Here is a 19,167-nt window from a genome sequence, read left to right as displayed (position 1 = left end):
GGAGCACAGTTACTACTGGTATCTCTTGATAAGCTTTTGGGACATCAAGGAGTAACTTACACACCTTGTACTGGATGGTGCATGCCAGAACATGGGCAGATTAGTGGCATGACCAAGGATGATGCTGGGAGTTCAGCTTGGAAAACGTTTTAGAAGCGGTTGGAAAATATGTTGACTGTTCCAGTGTTGATCCTGATAATTTTGTCTGCTGGACAAGGGGTGGGTTTGGGATGTGTCGTATGCTCACAGTGGTGAGGTCTGCTGGGGCAAGGGGTGGAGTAATGAATATACAGTAAGATTATGATTATTTTAAAGATGGAGTTTGAATAAGGGTGAAACAATTCTTAGTATATCTTTCAATTTAGTGCAGGGTGGAATGTAAAGAACAAAAATTGCAGATGGTATCAAGGGATGGCAGTGGTGACCTAGGTGGAGACCACTGAAACAGATATAAACACCCTGTCTGGTGCCAGAATTTAAGTTCGCAGTGCTGTGACTCAGGAATACTTCTGGAGACATAGGTGCACTTTTTGAAGGAGATCCATGCTGAAAGGACTTAATTCCAAGGGGACTGCAGCTGGTGGATGAGTCATGCTTGAACAAGGAAACCCCTGAAGGCTCTATGGGCCACTGGGTAACCCGTGCTGGAGAAAGTATTCACTAAAAAGACAGTGATCTAAATTTTTGCATCATAGCAACATTGTAGCTTTATTGTTGATAAAAATATGTATTTGATCTCAGCAGAGCTGTCTCACCTCAGCCTGGGGATTACAGAAGGTTTTGTGGGTTGCTTCCTTTAGGAAGCTGCAAAGCAAACATCCTTGGATCACATTTTCATGATTTGAAAGTGGAACTTTTGGAAAGAATTTCGTAAGGTGCTTGTTTTCTTGAACAAAAGTCTTACTCTTTTGCCTTGACACCCAGTGTGCAACTTTTTATGATTGTGTTTGGTCACCTGCCCAGGCGTAGGAAGCGGGAAGGTGACACAGCCCCAAAAGCAAATACCTCCTGCTGTCCCCTGGGGCTGTGGGGCCAAGGGCAGTGGTGGATGGCTGGCTGGGCTGAGGGGGGATGCGGATGGAGCTAGAGGGGCAGGGGGTGCGGCCAGGAGAAGCTGGCCCGGAGGCTGGCAGGGCCAGCGGGGCTGCCGGCACTTTGGGGGCTGAGCTCCCGGTGCCAGCAGCCGGAGCCCCGGGCTGGGTGACAGCAGGGAATGTCCCTGCACTGCCGGGAATGGGGCTGGCTCGAGTGGCTGAGGGCTGGCTGCCCTCTGCTGCCCGCCGGGAGTGTGCCCTGTCCCGGGGAAAATCCAGGAGAAAACCTGCCTGAAGATACTGCCGACCACGCACCTGTGTGCTTTCTGCTTATGGATTTTCTTTTCCCCCTAAGGGAAAGTTTTTCCTAAGTAGGAAAAACTCCTTTCTCAGTTACTTCTGGAGTGATAAAACTGCTGGCCTTTAGTTCACATTTCTCAGATTTTTCTCCCATAACTGCCAACTATCCTCCTCAGCCTGTTGTGTTGAAACAGGATAAATTATAGATGTGAATGTGTAGTTCAAAGTCTCTCCCTTGCTAAATGTGGATTACTCAATCCACATTTTGACAGAAAATTATTACAGCCCCCAGTTTATTCTTTTGGAACAATTTTACTGTATCTTTCAGAAAGAATAAACAAAAGATAATCACTGAATATAAAAAAACCCCACAAAATATACAGACAAAAGATAATCACTGCTGTGACTTCACTGGCTGCAGGAGGAGAGATGCAATAAGAAAGCTAGATAAATTGATAGGAAAAATACTAGACCAAGCTCTGAAGGAGGGCAGGATATGAACATCTTCAGTATTCTGCATTGAACGGGTAGTCCTTGTGAGTTTTGCCCCTGAAGGAAATAGAAGACTTCATTTTAGTTACAATTTTCCTTTCTAGTTGTGCTTAAAGAAGCCACTAAGGTGGGATATGAACTCTGTGTTGTAGGGTGGGTTCGTTCCAGATTTGTTTTCCTCTATAGTATGTGTTTTTTGTACACTTGGAACATCCCAATTACTTCATCATCCAGGCTCTTGGCATTCTAGGCAGTATTTAGATGTAAAACCTCTGTGTATATAGTATTCATAACTTAAGGGGTTGGAGAAAAACAAATACTGAATGCTACCACTTACGTGCTCATTGTATAGACTCTCCAGTTTCTGTTAAAGCTGAAAATGGTTGCCATCTCCTCTTTAGTCAGTTTGAAGTCAAACACCTAACAAGAGAAACAGCTGGAAATCACCTCTCTGAAAAAACCAGAGGCTGTAAGCAAAATCCACAAAATTAAAGAACAAGTCTGCAAGCTGGTTAGAAGAAATGAGTACTCATGAAAAAGGCATCTCTCTGTATCACCAAGAAGGCATTGGCAGAGGGAATAGAAAAATTCATCCAAAGTTGCAATTACACGTGCCAGCTGTTGCAGGACTCTTGGCAAGCTCTTGCATCTGCCACTTGTGAAAGATGCATCTTTCTGTCCTATTCCAAAGGCACATCTACAGGACTTCCATATTTCACTTAATCTGTCTAGGCTTTTTGAAATCCGTGTGAGCAGCTGCAGTCAAAGACCACTGAATTAACAATAGAGCACCATGGTTTGTGAACACCACAGCTGTTTTCTTAACACTGCTTGCTCTACATAAGCCTTTTGTGGTGTGCTACTGCACTCAAGTGCCAGTGAAGAACCATGTGGCAATTCATCTCTAGTCTGCAGAGTACATGACACTGTGTAAAGTGACTGCTAAAATTATCAGCACACTGTTTCCAAAGAACTTGGTTCACTCCTGCTCTCCAGCTGTAACCTTAAGTTTAGCCCTGAGCAGAGTGTGTAAACAGACAAGAAGCCCGGTGTTCTTGCCTGAGTAGGAGTTGGGAAGAACGATAAAGGATCACTGCTTGCTGTGCAGGGAGAAGCCAAGCCATCCCTGAGGGGCAGCACCCAGCTCACTCGTGATCCCTCACCTGGAAGTTCTCCACAATGCGCTGTGGGGTGACAGATTTGGGAATCACAATCACATTTCTCTGGACCTGGAAGCGAAGGAGAACCTGCAAGAACAGACAACTCAATCATTCCTCCTGTTCCAACAGCTGTTTTCCTTAAGCTGTACTTCTGCAGAGCTGCATTTCAAATCATTCCTGTCCCTGCAGCCCTGGTTGCCCTGCCTGGAGAGCAAAGAGGGAAGTGGTGGAGCCTCATGTGAAGGGCCTCCTTTCCCATTCAGTTTTGGGCCAGTCAAATCTTCCTGCTCACCCAGACTTCTGTCAAGATCACATTCTGTGCAAGAGGACTTGAGATGAAGACTGAAACATTACAGCATTTGAAGATGGGTCAAGAAAATGTTTCGTGATGACAGTCAGGGCACACTTGAGAGTGTGCATTGCAGACCACACAGAAAACAGACCTGCACTGCTGCCTCACACCAGAGGTGACTGGGAGCAAAGAGCCAGCCTGTCCTCTACATTGTCATTAGCTGTCCTGTGTTACAAGGAGGGGTACCCACAATCTGGCATCCATGTACCTGGGCTGTGGATTTGTTGTGCTTGGCTGCAATTTCCTTGATCTTGGGGTCATCCAGAAGGGAAGGATCCTCTGGCTTCGCCCTACACAGAGGAGAGAGAGCACCAGCAATCTGTTTTGGGATCAATGGCTAATAGTACACTGGCTGTCCCAGTGCTCCAAGCATTATCCATGCCAGCTCCCTCACAAATTGCAAGCAACCTTACCATGGTCTGTCAGGAGAGCCAAGGGGGCTGTAGGCTGTCACAGCAATCCCTTTGGATTGGCAGTAGTTCACCAGCTTCTCCTGGGTGAGGTATGGATTACATTCGATCTGCCCACAGAAGAGTATAGAGACTGATTGAATACAGCTGTAACTCACTCCAGGCACTATCTCCTGATGCACTTAAAGGCTGGTATTTGTCCTCATGTGCCAGTCTTTGCAAGGTATTATTCAGCCTTAGTTTTCTACAGCACCTACTTCTACAGTGAGATTTCTTTTTGCTCTGGGGAAAGAGCATTTCATAGGGCTCATCTCCAGGTTCTTTGGCATGTTCTGAGGTCCTTCTCAGATTTCTAAGCAGCATCTTAGCAAGTATTGAAAACCCCAATGCCTTGTATAGTCAGCAGTAATATGGTGTGGGATGAGAAGGACATGCTGCACTGCTCTGTCCTCTCCCTTGTCTGTTCTAGACATAGAAGCCCCTTTCTCATGAATTTGTGTGAATGGATTCCATAGTTTTGGACAGAGATGCTTTTTTTTTTCTCCTTTTAGCATGCTCTTTTTTTTGTAACTACATGGAGGGGAAGGACTGGCAGGCTCTGGAGACTGAGGGAAGTTAGTACTCTTAGTGAACCTGCAAGAAGTACTGATTTCAGAACTGTAAGAGATATCTGATTCTGTCCAAGGCTCCTTGAAGGGATAAACTTCTGCAGCTCCTGCATACAAAGGAGCAGTGGCTGCTGTATGCAGACAAAGGCTAGGTGATTTTTTTTGATATATGCGTATACAAGCACTTTATTTTTTATTTTACATAAATCAGGGTAGATACCAGGAAGCCACTAGTGTGTCAATAAATGCTCTGCTTCTGCATAGATAGTTAAAACTGATCTCTCTTTTTCAGCTGGGTGACTGAATTGTGCATGCCTGCATGAGAAAAAAACCACGTGTTGTGTGAACAATTACCTGCTATTAATAACAGACTGATGCCATTACTAATAACAGAACAAGTATTTTAAGAAGTTCTTGTTGTAATTTGTGTACCACAACTTCATTCCCTATCAGGACACAGATCTACAACATCTTTATGTGTACTCAGAAGTAATCACAGGGTGTAATTGTGCTGTGTCTGCTCTGTTCTCCCTTTTCCCATCTCCTCATGCAGCTGTAATCAGATCTTTATAATCCCACAAAACCAGTCGCCTGCAGCCACTTTGCAGCTCACCTGGACATTTGCAGGCTTGTGCTTCAGTCCTGGCTTGTTCAAGATTCTTTCAATCTGGTCATGGTTGAAGTTGGAGACACCAATGGCTTTTACCAGCCCACAGTCCACCAGCTCCTCCATGGCCTGGCAGAAAGAGGAGCACAGTCAGCAACCAGTATACAAGACTGAAGGAATTCTTCCTGGTGTGGCTTTGTTTCCCTTCATGGGCAAGGAAAGACAACTGTTTGGAGCTGCAAAGATTGCCTCTTAGGGGAAAGTGCACACCGGTGTATTTGTGTCACCTCTTCCATCTCACCCAAATCCAAAGGCTCCTTTCTTGAGATGGCAGAAATTCACTCTCAGTTATTTACACATGGGAAATCAGGATAATCAATGACGTGCTCTTGAGCCAGCACGGGAGAGCTGTAAGGGCAGGCTGTGGGTAAGATCACAACCTAATTTATTTCAGCAAAGTGTATTTGAGCAGTTTAAGAACAGTGGTGAGGACAGTTCTGTTTCTGGTATGGTCAAGCAGTCTGGCTTGCAGCTTCACTAGAGATTATCAGCTTGACTGAGCATTTATGTTTTGAAAAGCTACATTGTATATGGTGCAATAAATATATAAGAACTTTGTGACTGCTGAAGGTAATGCAAGCATGGAAAAGGCTGCCAGTAACAGAAGACATGATTTGCCACTGTGGCTGAACTTACCTCCCATGTATCTAGAAAATCTGTGTTGCTGGGTATAGCCATGCCTTTGTCATCTGTGGGAAACAGCTCCTCTCCTGCCTGTCAGTGAAAAAAAATGATTGAAACACTCTTTTTATTGGCAAGTTAATACCAAGACAACTGAAGACCATGATGGCCTTAGCTACTAGTACAGAAAATACTAATATTTGCCCTACGTTGTTCCTGGCAATGTTTGCCAGCAACCATTCCTAGTGGGAATGATCAGGAATCATTCCTACTAGGAAGGTCAGGTGTATCTCCTAGACCCAGCAAAGTGGTGACTCACTAGAACACATGCAGATAAACAAATCACACCACTTGTGGAACAAACGAGCTTCCTGTACTCCTCTATTATTCCTTTAAGAGAGAACTGAGGTGTTTTTGAAGGACCTGTTAAGGGCCCAGGAACATTTAAATCAGGTTTAGGCCAAGCCAGATCTGCTGAACAAGGTATTATGTGAACACAGGTGTCCTGTGAGGGGAGCATCCGTTTAAGTTGGTGGCACTAGGCAAATCAGAACACCCCAGATGTACAAACTCAGAAATAGAACCCCACATCTCCACATTGCTCCACATCCAGTGTGCAGATGTCAGAGTGTTATGCCATGACACTTTTATTCAAGGTCTTTGTTCACATAAAACTAACCATCACAGCTTTGCAAGTATGACCAACAGTTGACAAGCTCAAAAGCAACAGATAGGATGGAGGTCTTAACCTGTCTGCAGCAGAAAGAAAAAGCCAAGACTAGACACAGACTGAGACATCGGCTCCTTTGAAGTACATGAAGGGTGAGATGTATCTCGTGTACTTCTGACATGGATGTCAGAAAGTCTCACCTTTTGAAATCCAAGGTCTGTGGAACAACTTTAAGGCCCCTACAGCAAAGGTCAGCTCAATAAGGACTCAGTGATTAAAGAAAGAAATGGAAGACAGAAACATTCTCTTGTTCTGTGATTCTGTAACACGCAAAGAAAAGAATTCCTGTCAGGCAGCAAAGTACAGCCTTCCTTCCCACAAAGCAGGAAAGGATGATTTAGCCAAAAGTTAAGCAGCATGAGTCAATCTTGCAGCCAGAGGCCTGACCTTAGTGCTGGCTCTGCCTCCCCGTTGTCAGGAGGGCAGAGGACGCTGTGCAGGCAGCGGTCCCGGGGCAGGGATCAGGGGCCCGGCTGATGGGGCAGAGGAAAGCGGGATGGGCAGCACTGGGGCAGCGCTGGCACAACAGGCACGGCTCCTCCTGCACTGCAGCAGCAGTGGTGCTGCAAGCACCCCTGGCACTTCTGAGGAGCTCTCCCAGGGGTGAAAACCAAGGGCACTGCTGTTACTGTACCTTGAACCCCAGAGGCCAGTGCATGAGGTAGAGATCCAGGTAATCCAGTTTCAGGGCAGCAAGAGTCTTCTGGCAGGCTCCCTTCACCAAAGGCTTCTCATGAAAAGTGGACCACAGCTAGAGAAAAAAACAAGGCAGACTCTGATCTCCTGGGTTAAATCTCTTTCCAGAAGAAGGAAAAAAACTAGCACACCATTTCTGCTTAACACATATTTTGAACAGTCCCATGAAAATGGAGAATGTGGAACACATCTTAAATAACGCTCTACAAAATACAAAACAAAATTTCGAGAGAGACAAAAAGAGGTTTCTATCAGTATGGGCCTGAACTATTCTCCTAACTGCTCCACACTACAGCACACAGCCTTTCCCCACTGCTCTGAATTGCCCTCTATGCATATGTTGTCACAAAGCAGGCTTTCCCCTGGATCCTAGGTCACCTTACCTTACTGACTATGAAGAGGTCTTCTCTTTTCACAATGCCTTCCTTGATTTTCTGCTGGATCCCTTCCCCAACTTCATTCTCATTCTGGTACACGTAGGCACAGTCAAAGTGGCGGTACCCGGCATCGATGGCAGCCATCACCGCAGCTTTTACTTGCCCAGCTGCAGACTGGAAAAAGAAGGTTAAGATCCCAAATCAGAGCATACAGGCCGTTTCCTAGTTCTCTAGCAGCTAAAGAAACACATACAATAGGGTTTTAAGTAGAGTTTTTCCATGCCATGTTCCTAAAGCTCTCTTCATCTTACAAATGCAGGCTGCTGGGTTTGAAGCCAGCCTCCAGCCTTTTATCCATAGCCCCAGTCCCACGTGGGCTCAGCCAACAGCCAAGTAGATCAGAGCCCCCAACACCTGGGCAGCTCACCAAAGGTGGATGGGAGGAACCAAGTTTTGTGCCAGGGAGCTTTGCAGTGCCTCTTGCCCAGCACTCCTCGCTTCCCAGTGCTGTGTCAAAGAAGAGAAAGTCAAACTGCCCAGCTGGGAAAATTTTAGTTCTGTGGGGAGGGCAGTGGGCTACACCTTAGTCATCCACGTCTCTTTGGAGTGTTGTACTGTGATCTAGCCCAGCTCGTCCTGGAGCACATCCCACCTGTAATTTGAAGTTATGTCAGCTGCTTCCTTCAGAGAGAGAGGAGATGTGCAATTCTATGTGTCTCTATGCCCTGAAAGGGTGTGTAAGAGCTGTGCACAAAGAAACGTTGGCATATGTTGTTCATACAAATCCAGCAATGTTTGTTTCTGGGCATTGTATAGATCAGTGATTTTGTAGCCATCGTAACAACAGTGCAAACCTCTTTGTCAGAACTTGCTCGAAACGCATGAATGGTCTTCTAAAGCCATACCTCGTTAGCAGATGACTCCCAGGGACATCGCCCAGGACTACAGTTACTCAGCACGGAAGCAGCAGGGAAGTGCTCCAGCGCAGTGGCACGGGAAGGGGCAGGGAGAGGGGCCCGGGAGGCCGCGGCAGCCGCGGGAGCCCGGGCTATGGGATAGCAGGGGATGGATGCGATCCGCGCATCCCTGGCGGGTACCGGAGGGACGGAGCCGCCCTCTCTCAGGCTGGGGAGACCCAAGGGCTGCCTCTCCCCCGCGGCAGGAGGGGGACGGCAGGGACGGAGGGCACGCCAGGGAAAGCGGCTTCCAAAGCAGCGCCGCGGCTCTGCCTGCGGAGACCACCGGAGGGACAGGGCATCCCGGGCGGGATTTCGGGGATGGCGGCGGGGACGTGTCACCGAGCCGAGCTGTCCTCGCTCCCTGCCCACCTCCGAGCGCTCCGGACCCCACCGGAGGAGATGGCACCGGCTGCGGACCCAGCCCCTCTGAGATGGAGCGACCGCGGCCCCCGTTACCTTCCATGTGCCCAGCCCCACGACGGGCATCCTGGCGCCGGTGTAGAGCTGCACGCAGGTCGCCATGGCTCCAGCAGGGAATGCTGCCCGGTAGTACCGCCCGCCGAGCCCTTTAGTGACGGCGGTACCGTGCCCGCCCCGTCCCGGGAGCCGCCCGCCACAGCTGCTCCGTGGGCTCCGGGCCCCCTCCGAAGGTGGGATGATGCTTGCGGTAACAGGAGAGGAAGAGCGGCCTCCTTTGTAGGAGTAAATTAGAAAGCAGTTATTTTAAAGAAGAACGTTGTTTTTAGTGTTGGGAGAGTGGAAGTTGCAGAAGGATAATAGATGTTACGTTGAGGCCACCTGAGGAACTTCGCTGCATGCTCGTGCTTGGAGAATTTATTCAGGATTCAGGTGTGAGCGTCACTTGGGAGTATAATGGTGCGTTCTTCTCTGTGTGCCTTTCCAAAGCAGCTGCTTTGTAGCTCTTTTTTCCCTGCTTACCTGAGGGCAGACAATAGTTTGTAATCCTCCTGTTCATGGTCAGCACCATCAGCCATCCTCAGCGGGATGTGATGTTTCAGTTAACATCACAAAATAGTTATGTAACACAGTGTTTGCCTTTTACTTTCTTTTTTTCCCCCTGAATTCCTTCTCTGTAAATCTGCTCTGAGCATGCTCAGACTCTTAGGGTTTGGTTCAGAGGACAGTGAAATCAATGGAAAGATTGTGCTATTAGGGGTGCCGGTGACAGTATTAAAACCAAGCTGTTTGCATGAGATGCCTCCTGCCATCCTAGTCTGGGGGATTTTGCATTTCCCCTTTTCCTTCCTACTGTCCCTCCCTCAGTTCAGGGAAACAGATACCATCCATCTGCAGAGCTGTAGGAAAGTTCTAGTCGTGGCCTTGTGTTTGGTGGCCATTCCTGCTAAGTGGTGCTGATGGTGGGTGAGGGACTGGAGCTAAGGTTATCAGAGGGGCAGAACTGGTGTGCAGAGTGAGTACTGCCAGAGAGGTGGACTGTGTGGTGTTAGCTGGGCTCAGAGATCAGTTTTCCATGCCTGACCTCTGTCTTGGTCATAATTATTAGCAGAAGTCGTGTGGAGACTTCTCCTGACAAAGACTGTTGCCCTTCAGAGAGGCCACCCTGTTTGGAAACACCGAAGCGATCACCTGCACTGTTAGTAGGCAGTCTCCTTCTGGCTGATGGTGACTGCTAAAAGTTTATGGAATATGCACTTCACAGGGTGTTTTTTGCAAAACAAAATGTTGAGTCATGCCTGTGATTTGCCTCTGCTCTCCTTTGCATTTCCTGTATGCTCAGCATAGTGGAGTGCTTTGACTCCAGCTGTAAAAGGTCTCCGTGTAGGAACTGGCAGAATCAATCAGATTTTTACATTGCTTTCTCTCTGGTCTGTGAAAGCAGGGGCTTGATTTTTCCCAATGGTTTCTTGACTGAGAGATGTCTGTGTCTTTTAGAAAGGATTTTGGGCAGAAGGTTTGCATCTGATGTAATGGATCCCAGGTCCATTGTCCTGTCTCTCATAACCAAAATGCTCAGGCCAAAAGCACAAGTTTTGTTCACACCTCATTGGAGAACAAAAGCTTCTTTCTTTTTAATCACACAAAAAAGGCCAGGTTCTTTTTGCATTTGTCATGGAGTAAGGGAACACCAGACAGTGTGATAGTGCTAAACTGGATTCACCAAGTGCATCAACAGAGGAAAAGCCTGGCAGGGAGAATGTGACACATGCACTGAAGGAGTCTGGGTACATACAAGGTATGGATGGTAAAGCAACAGGAGAATGATACCTGGAAATGTTTCACAAAGTATAATAGTGTGTGCCCCTCATAAAATACTCCAGTGAGTCAGTGTGGCCTCACCTGGAGGAAATGCAGCACTAAACTCTGACCTGTATCACGCTCTGGGCAATGGCTTAGCACCAACACATGCTCTTACACCTCGTGTCTTATCATTTTGGATATCTGCATGGGTGTAGTAGTGTTTCCCAAGTCTGTTTTATTGAGGGCTTGTAAAGCTAGATCGATGTCAGCACAGCCTGGCAGCCAGATCAGTCCACTTTCACCACAGAGCTTTCCAGCACTTCCAGTTATTATTCTCCTGGGCACGTCCCTATCATATGTACCAAGACTCCTCCCACAATTCTTGTCTGCACCAACTGGTCAGTCGTGATTTATTATATCCAGTTATTTTAACTCCCAATCAAGGCAAGTTCTTGATGCTCCTGTGACATTCAGTCTCTCAGCCTTTCTGTCACGTGTCAAGCACCTTTCATCCGTGCACTCACACCTACAAACCAGTGATGTACAGTGCAAGTAGCTCAAGCTTGTCTAAGTGTATTCACCCACTGCATACTGAGTTAAATACTAGTACAGCACAAGCACTAAGTCAGCATTAGGCCCTAATACTACTAAGCTTCACAAAAGCTGTTTTTTGTTAATCATCTTGTTCTCAAGGAAGTCTCCTGACCACTTAGTTGGTCATGATACAACTTGAACTTCACATGCATTTGTCAGACCCCACAGCTTGGTCTGGTGTGGATGTTATGGATCAGAATGCAGTAGATTCTCTGCAGGTGCCCTGTGCCCACCAGCCCAAGGCACACATGGACAAATGGCCACCTGAACTGCCACACTGTCAGAACACCTCCCAGCTATCCCAGCACTGCCCAGCCAGGCTCACCTGCATCCTTCACCAGCAGGGAGAGGCTTTGTCAGAGGAAACCTTTATTCATTCACATGGTTACAGTGACCAGAGACCTGTCCCAGCCAATCTGCACACCCTGAAGGGAACATAACACTTGCTCCAGCGTCAGGCTCTGGGCAGCAGCTCAGCATTCACATGTACCAGTTCCACCATTCACCCTCTGTGTCTGTGCTGGATCAGACACCTGCTTAACACTGACTCCCCTCTCCCCCCACCCAGTCTCTGTTACTCTGGGCTTTTAATAGCCAGATGCCAGCACTAGCTACCAACGAAATCAGCCCCCAGTGATGCCAACATTGAGCTTTCCAGCAGTTTCAGGTGTTGGTCTCCTGTTGCTTGTTGACCCACAGTCCATACTAAGGCTTGCCCTGCTGAACTGTTCTTTTCAGCATTGCTCTGTCAATGCTTATTATACCAAACTATTCAACTTTTGATCAAGACAAGATCTTGATGCTCTTGCGACATCATTTAATATTGAACAGGGATGATTATTTCAAATTACATTGTTGATGCAAGCTTCTTGGTTTGTTAATTTTAACATTAGAATAGAACTTCTAAACCAGCACTAATCCAAACATTTTAATTTTGGTCAAGAATGAAACTGAACATCAATCTCTGTCCAGTTTCAGCCTGTAAAAAATGTGACTGAAATGAAGCCCAGTCTGGAGGTATCCATCTGTAGGTCTGGACACTTCTCCCATTTATTCTTCTTTCCCAGGAAGCTTTTGGCTGTGCTCTAGAAGTAAAGTTACTTCTGTCTTTTACCTTCAGGCAGTGATTATGGGATAATTCAGGATGAATCTTTCTCCTGCGCTCACATATCCTTAACCCTGAAGCCTTAAGCAGTGTTGATTCAAGACAGAAGATAAAACCAGTTGCTAGCTCCTCCTTCTGTTTTCTCCTTTGCTATTTCAGCCATGCAGAGACACTCATGTAATGAGAATTATCATAGCCCATATTTTATTCTTCAGAACAACTGTACTGTTTCCTTCCACCAAAGGAAAAAACCCAAAGTCACTGAACACATATCCTGTGCCTTTGCTGGCAGGAGGGATACAGTGTGTAAGCTACATAGTGTACAATTTGAGGCAATGGTAGAAGCTCATTAGACCCTAGAGGCCTGAGAGAGGGCAGAAAAACAACCATCTTCAGTATTCTGCATTGAAAGGGTACTCCTTGTGATTTTTGCACCTGGAGGAAACCAAAGAGAACAGATTACTCAAGGCTAAAATAATTGGTATATAGAACAACAGTGGATGTATAGAGGAGCCTTCAAGGGAGGCTCTGAACTGAGTAACTGCAGAGTGAACTTAACAGACTTAGTGGTGTAAAAACAGCCTACAGGACCAACAAGTTCCAGCCTTTTTCTATTATTCAGGCACTGAACAGTGGTGGGACCAATTTACTTTCTACATAAAGAGTTAAAATTCACACTGCTTACAGAGACAACAGCAGTTTCTGTGGCCTTGCAGCCAAGACTTCCTGTCTTGGCTTCCAAGGTGCTTATCTGCAAGCAGCTGTGCTTTGTACTGAACAACAGATGGTCATTCCCCCCCACAACCACCTATGTAAGAGCTGACAATTTATAATACCCCACAGAAAAAAATTACTGCAAGTTTAAAACTGCCTAATGCTCATGTCTCCCATATGGACACAGCCAAAGTTAGCAATTAAAACCCTCATTCTGGAATTCCAGGCATACAAAGTTTCCTGGAGAATGGATTAACAATGAACACACAGCATGACTTATAGTCATCTAAGTATAACAACAGATGCTTCATCCCTCAAATTATTTCAGATTTCAAAATACACCCAATTTAAACAGCTACACAAGTTCCTATGAGATCAGAATAAAGATTGTTGAAAATGTAAGAGTTTGAAGGCCACAAACTGCCACTTACGTGATCATTTCACAGATCCTCCAGTTTCTGTTTAAGCTGAGAAGGGTTGCCATCTCCTCTTTAGTCAGTTCAAAGTCAAACACCTAAAAAGAGAAAACCAGCTGGATTTAACTTCTTTGAACAAATCAAACCAGAAGCAAGATTCACAAGATGAAAGAACAAGTTCGTATCAGAAAGGATGCTGGTTACAAGTGATGGTTCCAAGAAACAGGGAAAGGAAAGAAATATCTTTGGATTTTCCAGACTCTACTGGCAGAGGGAAGAAACAGAAGAACAGGAGACACCGTGTGAAGTGCCTGATAAGGTTATCAGCATACTGTTTCCAAGAGCTCTGTCTATTCTTCAGCTGTAGTTTTCACTGTAGCCCTGGCTTCCAGACAGAAAGAGCCCAGTGCTCTCGCTGCAGGAGGACATGGCAAGGGTGAGGAAGGATCACTGCTTGCTGTGCAGGGAGAAGCCCAGCCATCCCTGAGGGGCAGCACCCAGCTCACTCATGATCCCTCACCTGGAAGTTCTCCACAATGCGCTGTGGGGTGACAGATTTGGGAATCACAATCACATTTCTCTGGATCTGGAAGCGAAGGAGAACCTGCAAGAACAGACAACTCAATCATTCCTCCTGTTCCAACAGCTGTTTTCCTTAAGCTGTACTTCTGCAGAGCTGCATTTCAAATCATTCCTGTCCCTGCAGCCCTGGTTGCCCTGCCTGGAGAGCAAAGAGGGGAGTGGAGGAGCCCCACATGGAAGGTCTCCTTTCCCATCTGGTTTTGGGCCAGTCAATTCCTTTTCTTTGCACCCAGAAGTTTTGCAGTCTATACAAGGCTTTCATCTTCTGCAAGAGGACTTGACAAGGGAAGTGACAACTGAAGATGAGTCAAGAACATTTTCTTGACTGATGGCCAGAGTTTCTAGTTGCGTATCTTGCAGGCCACAGAATGGAGAACCTGCACTGCTTGTTAACACCACAAAAAAGCAGCACTGCTCACAGGTAACACCATAGAAGCTGCTCCCTCTCTTCAGACAGTTTCCTGAATTGCTGTGTTACAGGAAGGGGTACCCACTGTGTGGCACCTACCCACCTGTGCTGGGGTCTTGTTGTGCTTGGCTGCAATCTCCTTGATCTTGGGGTCATCCAGAAGGGAAGGTGCCTCTGGCTTAGAACTAAACAAAGGGGGGAGAAAAGGATGAAACAACAAAGAATCACTTCAGGAAGATTCTATCTAGCCCCATTAATTTAAAAGAATACATATATACAGCTGCACCATTACTCAATTAGTCTGAATGTTTCAGACTTAAATCACACAAACCCACTTGGAAATTACCCGTCAGGACGTCCAAGGGGACAGTATGCTGTCACAGTGATCCCTTTGGAGTGGCAGTAGTCAATCAGCTTCTCCTGGGAAAGGTATGGATGACACTCAACCTGCCAACACAGAAGCAGAGACTGAGAGCTGTTGAACTACTGTAGTTTTCCCTTTCTCCAGAGGTTTTTCTGAATCCTAATTTCCTAATTACAGGTTGCCTTCACCTGACCCTGCAGGTGGCCTGTGTGACAACACAAGACTATAATTCTATAGGGCACCAACTTTTATACTGAGTCTTTGTGTGCTTTTCGGATTTTGTTCTGAGAGGCTTTATAAGAGTCAATCATTATGTCAGAATGATTGCTCATATCTGGACTCTTCATGCCTCCAGAGAGAATGGTTCCTAGCAAAGTACTCCAGAGTTAGTGGTTCAACAAGATGAGACAAAAAGGAAATATTCTGGTTCTGTCTGTATGAAGAAATATCCAGAGAAAGGGATATGAAGTACATGGTGTGTCTACTTTGTTCCCCCTTATTCCACTTCCTCATTCAACTGTAATCAGAACTTTATAATCCCTGAAAAGTATTCCCCTGCAGCCACTTTGCAGCTTACCTGGTTATTTGCAGGCTTGTGTTTCAGCCCTGGCTTGTTCAAGATTCTTTCAGTCTGCTCGCGGTTGAAGTTGGAGATTCCAATGGCTTTGACCAGGCCAGCATCCACCAGCTCCTCCATGGCCTGACAGGAAGTGGAGCTGAGTCAGCATGCAGTGGGTAAGACATGACTGAACACATTCCTCCTGACATTCTCTGGTTTTCTTCACGGGAAGCACATTCCTAAAAGCTACCACGTGCTTTTGTGAATTCTTTTCAACTAATTCTACATACACAGATGAACCATTCTGCAACTGCTAAAGCCAACACCACTGCTGAGGACAGAAGACGTGACTCTTCCACTCGGGATGAACTTACCTCCCACGTCTCTAGAATATCAGTGCTGCTGGGGATAGCCATCCCTTTGTCATCTACGGGGAACAGCTCCTCTCCTGCCTGTCAGTGACAAAAAAAATGCTTGAAAATCTCTTGAGAAATTCACTTAATACCATGAGAGCTCACAGCCACAGTACCTTAAACTTCTAGTGCAAGGGTACAAATTCTTGTCTACATTTAGTCATTCCTTCCTGAGAAGTGGAAGGAACTGAAGGCATTTTTGCCACTGACCATTCCCCTGGAGAACAGGTTTTTCTGCTGGACCCCTGGAAGTGATGGCTCAGCCAAACACCTACAGGGAAACAAACCAGTCAGAGCTACAGCTTCCAGCCCCACACATGCTCCCTTCAGGTGCTGTTCTTTAGTTCCCACTTAGGGAGAACTGTTTTGTTCTTTTTCCAGAGAAAAGCTTTGGTCTACACAACCCCAGATCTGCTGAAAAGAGGCATTGTGTGCACTGACAGTTCTTCCATGACAACACTGAGTGTAAAGCCACCAACACTGGGAAAATTAGAAGAGCCTTTGTGTACAAGTTATGAAAAGATGCCAAGACTGAACTGTGCTTAGCAGCTGTTTGCTGCTCTCACCACGAGACAGTTTCATTTTCATGGCTTTGTTAGTACAAAGTTAAAATAAAGCATGAAAAAAAGATGAGCATCTCAAAGGCAGCAGGTAGAATGGGGAGGGATCAGACTGCAGGAGGACAGAAAGGCTGTGACTAGAAATATTCAAACAGAGATATCAACTCCTTCACTGATCTTGAGTGATCTCTCACAGAAGTTTCACCTTTTAAATTCCTGTCTCAGTGGAACAACACTAATGCTCCTACAAGCCATGTCAGCTCAATCTGTACTGCATTAAGGACTTGGTGATTAAAGAGAGAAATGGAAAACAGAAATGCTCTCTTTTGCTCTCTGATTCTGTAACACCCAAAGGAAAATTGCAGAGAAGCGGCAAAGTGCAACTCTCCTTCCCACAAGGCGTGATTTTGAGATGAACAGCACACTGGATTTGCAAGAGAAAGGGAAAGCAGCCTGTCTTATGCTTGGAGCTGGCAGACCTGCCTCTAGTTTTCAGGCCATCATTCCCTCTAGTTTTCAGGGCATCCTTCCCAGGATCAAAGGGGTATGCAAACAACTGCCTCTGGGGCAGAGACCAAGAGCCCGAGTCACATGGCCAGGGTCAAGCTGAGCAGGAGAGCAGTGGTGGCACAGATAACAGGCAGCAAAGGAAAGGCTGTAATTGTCAGCCAGAACAATCGTTGGGCTGTTAAGACAATCACAAGAAACAAAGTTATGGGCATTGCTGCTACTATACCTTGAAGCCAAAAGGCCAGTGGACAAGGTAGAGATCCAGGTAATCCAGCTTCAAGTCTGCAAGAGTCTTCTGGCAGGCTCCCTTCACCAGAGGCTTCTCATGAAATGTGCACCACAGCTGGAGACAATAAACAAGGCACACTGAATTCCTGGGTTAAAGCTCTCGGGCGCTCTCGTGCACAGCACAGGAATGCTCCCTGTTCTTTGGAATGACATGTGGAATGAGGCTATCCTAGTGCTCTTCACACGCAGCCAGGTTTGGGCTGGGCCTGGCCCATGGTATTGTGGCAGCACAGGAAACAAGAAAATAGTATCGGGAATTGTCTCATTTACATTACAAGCTTCTCCAGTGCTACAGCATTTACCTGGGTTAAACGTTAGATGTTCCTACTGTAAAAACATCACAGATAAAACCAGTACGTCCATAATCCATAACCACCTGATCCATACCTTACTGACTACGAAGAGGTCCTCTCGTTTCACAACACCTTCCTTGATCTTCTGCTGGATCCCATCCCCAACCTCCTTCTCATTCTGGTACACGTAGGCACAGTCGAAGTGGCGGTACCCGGCATCGATGGCAGCCATCACCGCAGCTGCGACCTTACCTGGGGGGGACTAAAGGGAGAAAGGGCAGGACACGGCTCGGTGAGGGGTCCTCAGGTGCTCTCCCGTGCGCGGCCGCTGCGGTGCCCGCCTCACCTTCCATGTGCCCAGCCCCAGGAGGGGCGCGCTGCCGGCGGCCCCGAGCCGCGCGCACCCCGCCATGGCCGCCATGGCCGCCGTGACCGCGCCCGGCCCGCCCCTCGGCCAATCAGCGCCGGCCCCCTGCGCGAGGCGGCCGCGCCGCCCAATCAGCGGCGGGGCCCCCACGGGCGGCGGCCATGGCGGGAGACGGCGCGGGGAGAGCGCGTGTGGGGCCGGCCGGGGGAGCGCCCACCTTTCCCCCGGGAGAAGGGTGGAGTTCCTTATCGAAAGATAAGGGCTGAGCGCAGGTGTGTTCCGCTCCGGCTGGAGCTTCTGCAGCGATCAGCTCCTGCCGCGCCCCGTCCCTGTGCCACGGGTTGTCCATGCGTGTCTCTCGTGCCGTGGTGTTCTGATAATCTCTCGGTTGCCTGAGAGAGGTAAAAGCATGGGACAAACAGTTTCCCTTCGGGGTGAGTTTGCGAGTAATTTCGGAAAGAATCAGTACAAATCACTTCATTTTAAGTGTTAGGGGAAAGTGTGTTTTAGTGTGTTTTCAAAGCTACTGAAGAGCCGTGAGTTTTCAGCGAATGCCACAGTGATCACATTGTCCCTCTGTCTTCAGGGAGGTGCGGACCGTATTTCAGAACAAAACATACAAGTGTAGAAATAAATGCTAGGTGGCCTTTTAATTTCTCATTAGAAACTGACTGCGAAATTTCAGAGAGGCAAAATATGTTGTACGGATGAGGTGTTCACAGTGCAATGAAAAAAAAAGCCATCAACAGCATCCTTTAAGTGCTCCATAATAGCATATTAGGGCTGCTTGGGAGGCTTTGCTGTTTGCTTGTACTTGGAGAATTTATTCAGCTACAAACATAAATCCGAAGTGTGTACAATGGTGCATTTTTCTCTGGATGCCTCTCCATAGCAGATGTGCAAGATTTTTTTGCTTCGTTTAGCCGAAGGCAGACAAGATAATTAGTTTTCCCCTTTAATCTTCCTCCAGTTTTCTGTCAGTGCTCTCAGCTGTCCACTGCGGGATGTGGTATTGCAGTTTAATCACGTTAAGAGTTACCCAATTTAGGGCTTATCTTTCATCCTTTCCTGGGATTCCTTCTCCGTAGATCTGCTCTGAGTCTGCTCAGCTTCTTGGTCTGGTTCATTGCTTAGAGAAGTCAGTGAAAAATGCAAAACCACACATTTCGCCTGGTCTGCAGTGCCTTTTCTCAAGTGAGCCCAGGGAGCCCTGAAGTGCCAGTTTGCTCCTGCTTTTCCTTTGTATTCCCAAGGCCCCCTTGAGCTTGTGGTGCTGCGTTGGTGATTTGTGTGAGCAGTGTCACGCTCAGAAGCAGTCAGTGGTGAGTGGGTTTCAAGGCTTGGTGTGGGAGCTGCCAGAATCCATC

General features: G+C 47.1%; 2 protein-coding genes across 3 annotated transcripts; both read right to left on the bottom strand.

Annotated features, from left to right (window-relative positions):
• Positions 1–677: 677 nt before the first annotated feature.
• On the bottom strand, positions 678–9,067 carry LOC120409614 (aldo-keto reductase family 1 member B10-like). Of its 2 annotated transcripts, XM_039570653.1 has the most exons (10): positions 8,863–9,067; positions 7,454–7,621; positions 7,009–7,125; positions 5,660–5,737; positions 4,970–5,092; positions 3,752–3,858; positions 3,547–3,628; positions 2,990–3,073; positions 2,164–2,246; positions 678–1,883 (listed from the first exon to the last, which is right to left on the bottom strand). In XM_039570653.1, exons 1-10 carry the CDS (start codon positions 8,926–8,928, stop codon positions 1,841–1,843), a joined length of 951 nt encoding a protein of 316 aa, XP_039426587.1. In that variant the 5' UTR covers positions 8,929–9,067; the 3' UTR covers positions 678–1,840. The 2 variants fall into 2 exon arrangements, with proteins under 2 accessions (XP_039426587.1, XP_039426586.1); XM_039570652.1 differs by lacking the exons at positions 7,009–7,125; positions 7,454–7,621; positions 8,863–9,067 and adding an exon at positions 6,515–6,602.
• A 2,953-nt stretch (positions 9,068–12,020) lies between these two features.
• LOC104692294 (aldo-keto reductase family 1 member B1-like) lies at positions 12,021–17,866 on the bottom strand. The gene is made up of 10 exons (XM_039570650.1): positions 17,780–17,866; positions 17,528–17,695; positions 17,079–17,195; positions 15,744–15,821; positions 15,388–15,510; positions 14,793–14,893; positions 14,550–14,631; positions 13,976–14,059; positions 13,471–13,553; positions 12,021–12,760 (listed from the first exon to the last, which is right to left on the bottom strand). The coding sequence occupies exons 1-10, from the start codon at positions 17,852–17,854 to the stop codon at positions 12,718–12,720; spliced, it is 954 nt and encodes a 317-aa protein (XP_039426584.1). The 5' UTR covers positions 17,855–17,866; the 3' UTR covers positions 12,021–12,717.
• Between the last annotated feature and the right edge of the window lie 1,301 nt (positions 17,867–19,167).

The sequence above is a fragment of the Corvus cornix genome, chromosome 1A (assembly GCF_000738735.6).
Source record: "Corvus cornix cornix isolate S_Up_H32 chromosome 1A, ASM73873v5, whole genome shotgun sequence".
NCBI classification, from domain to species: Eukaryota; Metazoa; Chordata; class Aves; order Passeriformes; family Corvidae; genus Corvus; species Corvus cornix.
Note: the sequence above shows the minus strand (reverse complement) of the source record. Positions and strands in the feature narration are given on the sequence as shown.

Coding starts and splice junctions, on each gene's coding strand:
- LOC104692294 (XM_039570650.1), bottom strand. CDS start 17,854: ATGGCGGCCATGGCGGGGTGCGCGCGGCTCGGGGCCGCCGGCAGCGCG. Junction 14,632..14,792: donor CCCCTTGGACGTCCTGACGG/GTAATTTCCAAG, acceptor CCCTTTGTTTAG/TTCTAAGCCAGAGGCACCTT. Junction 14,060..14,549: donor ACAACAAGACCCCAGCACAG/GTGGGTAGGTGC, acceptor CTGTTCTTGCAG/GTTCTCCTTCGCTTCCAGAT.
- LOC120409614 (XM_039570653.1), bottom strand. CDS start 8,928: ATGGCGACCTGCGTGCAGCTCTACACCGGCGCCAGGATGCCCGTCGTG. Junction 3,074..3,546: donor ACAACAAATCCACAGCCCAG/GTACATGGATGC, acceptor CTGTTCTTGCAG/GTTCTCCTTCGCTTCCAGGT. Junction 2,247..2,989: donor GCATTGTGGAGAACTTCCAG/GTGAGGGATCAC, acceptor TTCTCTTGTTAG/GTGTTTGACTTCAAACTGAC.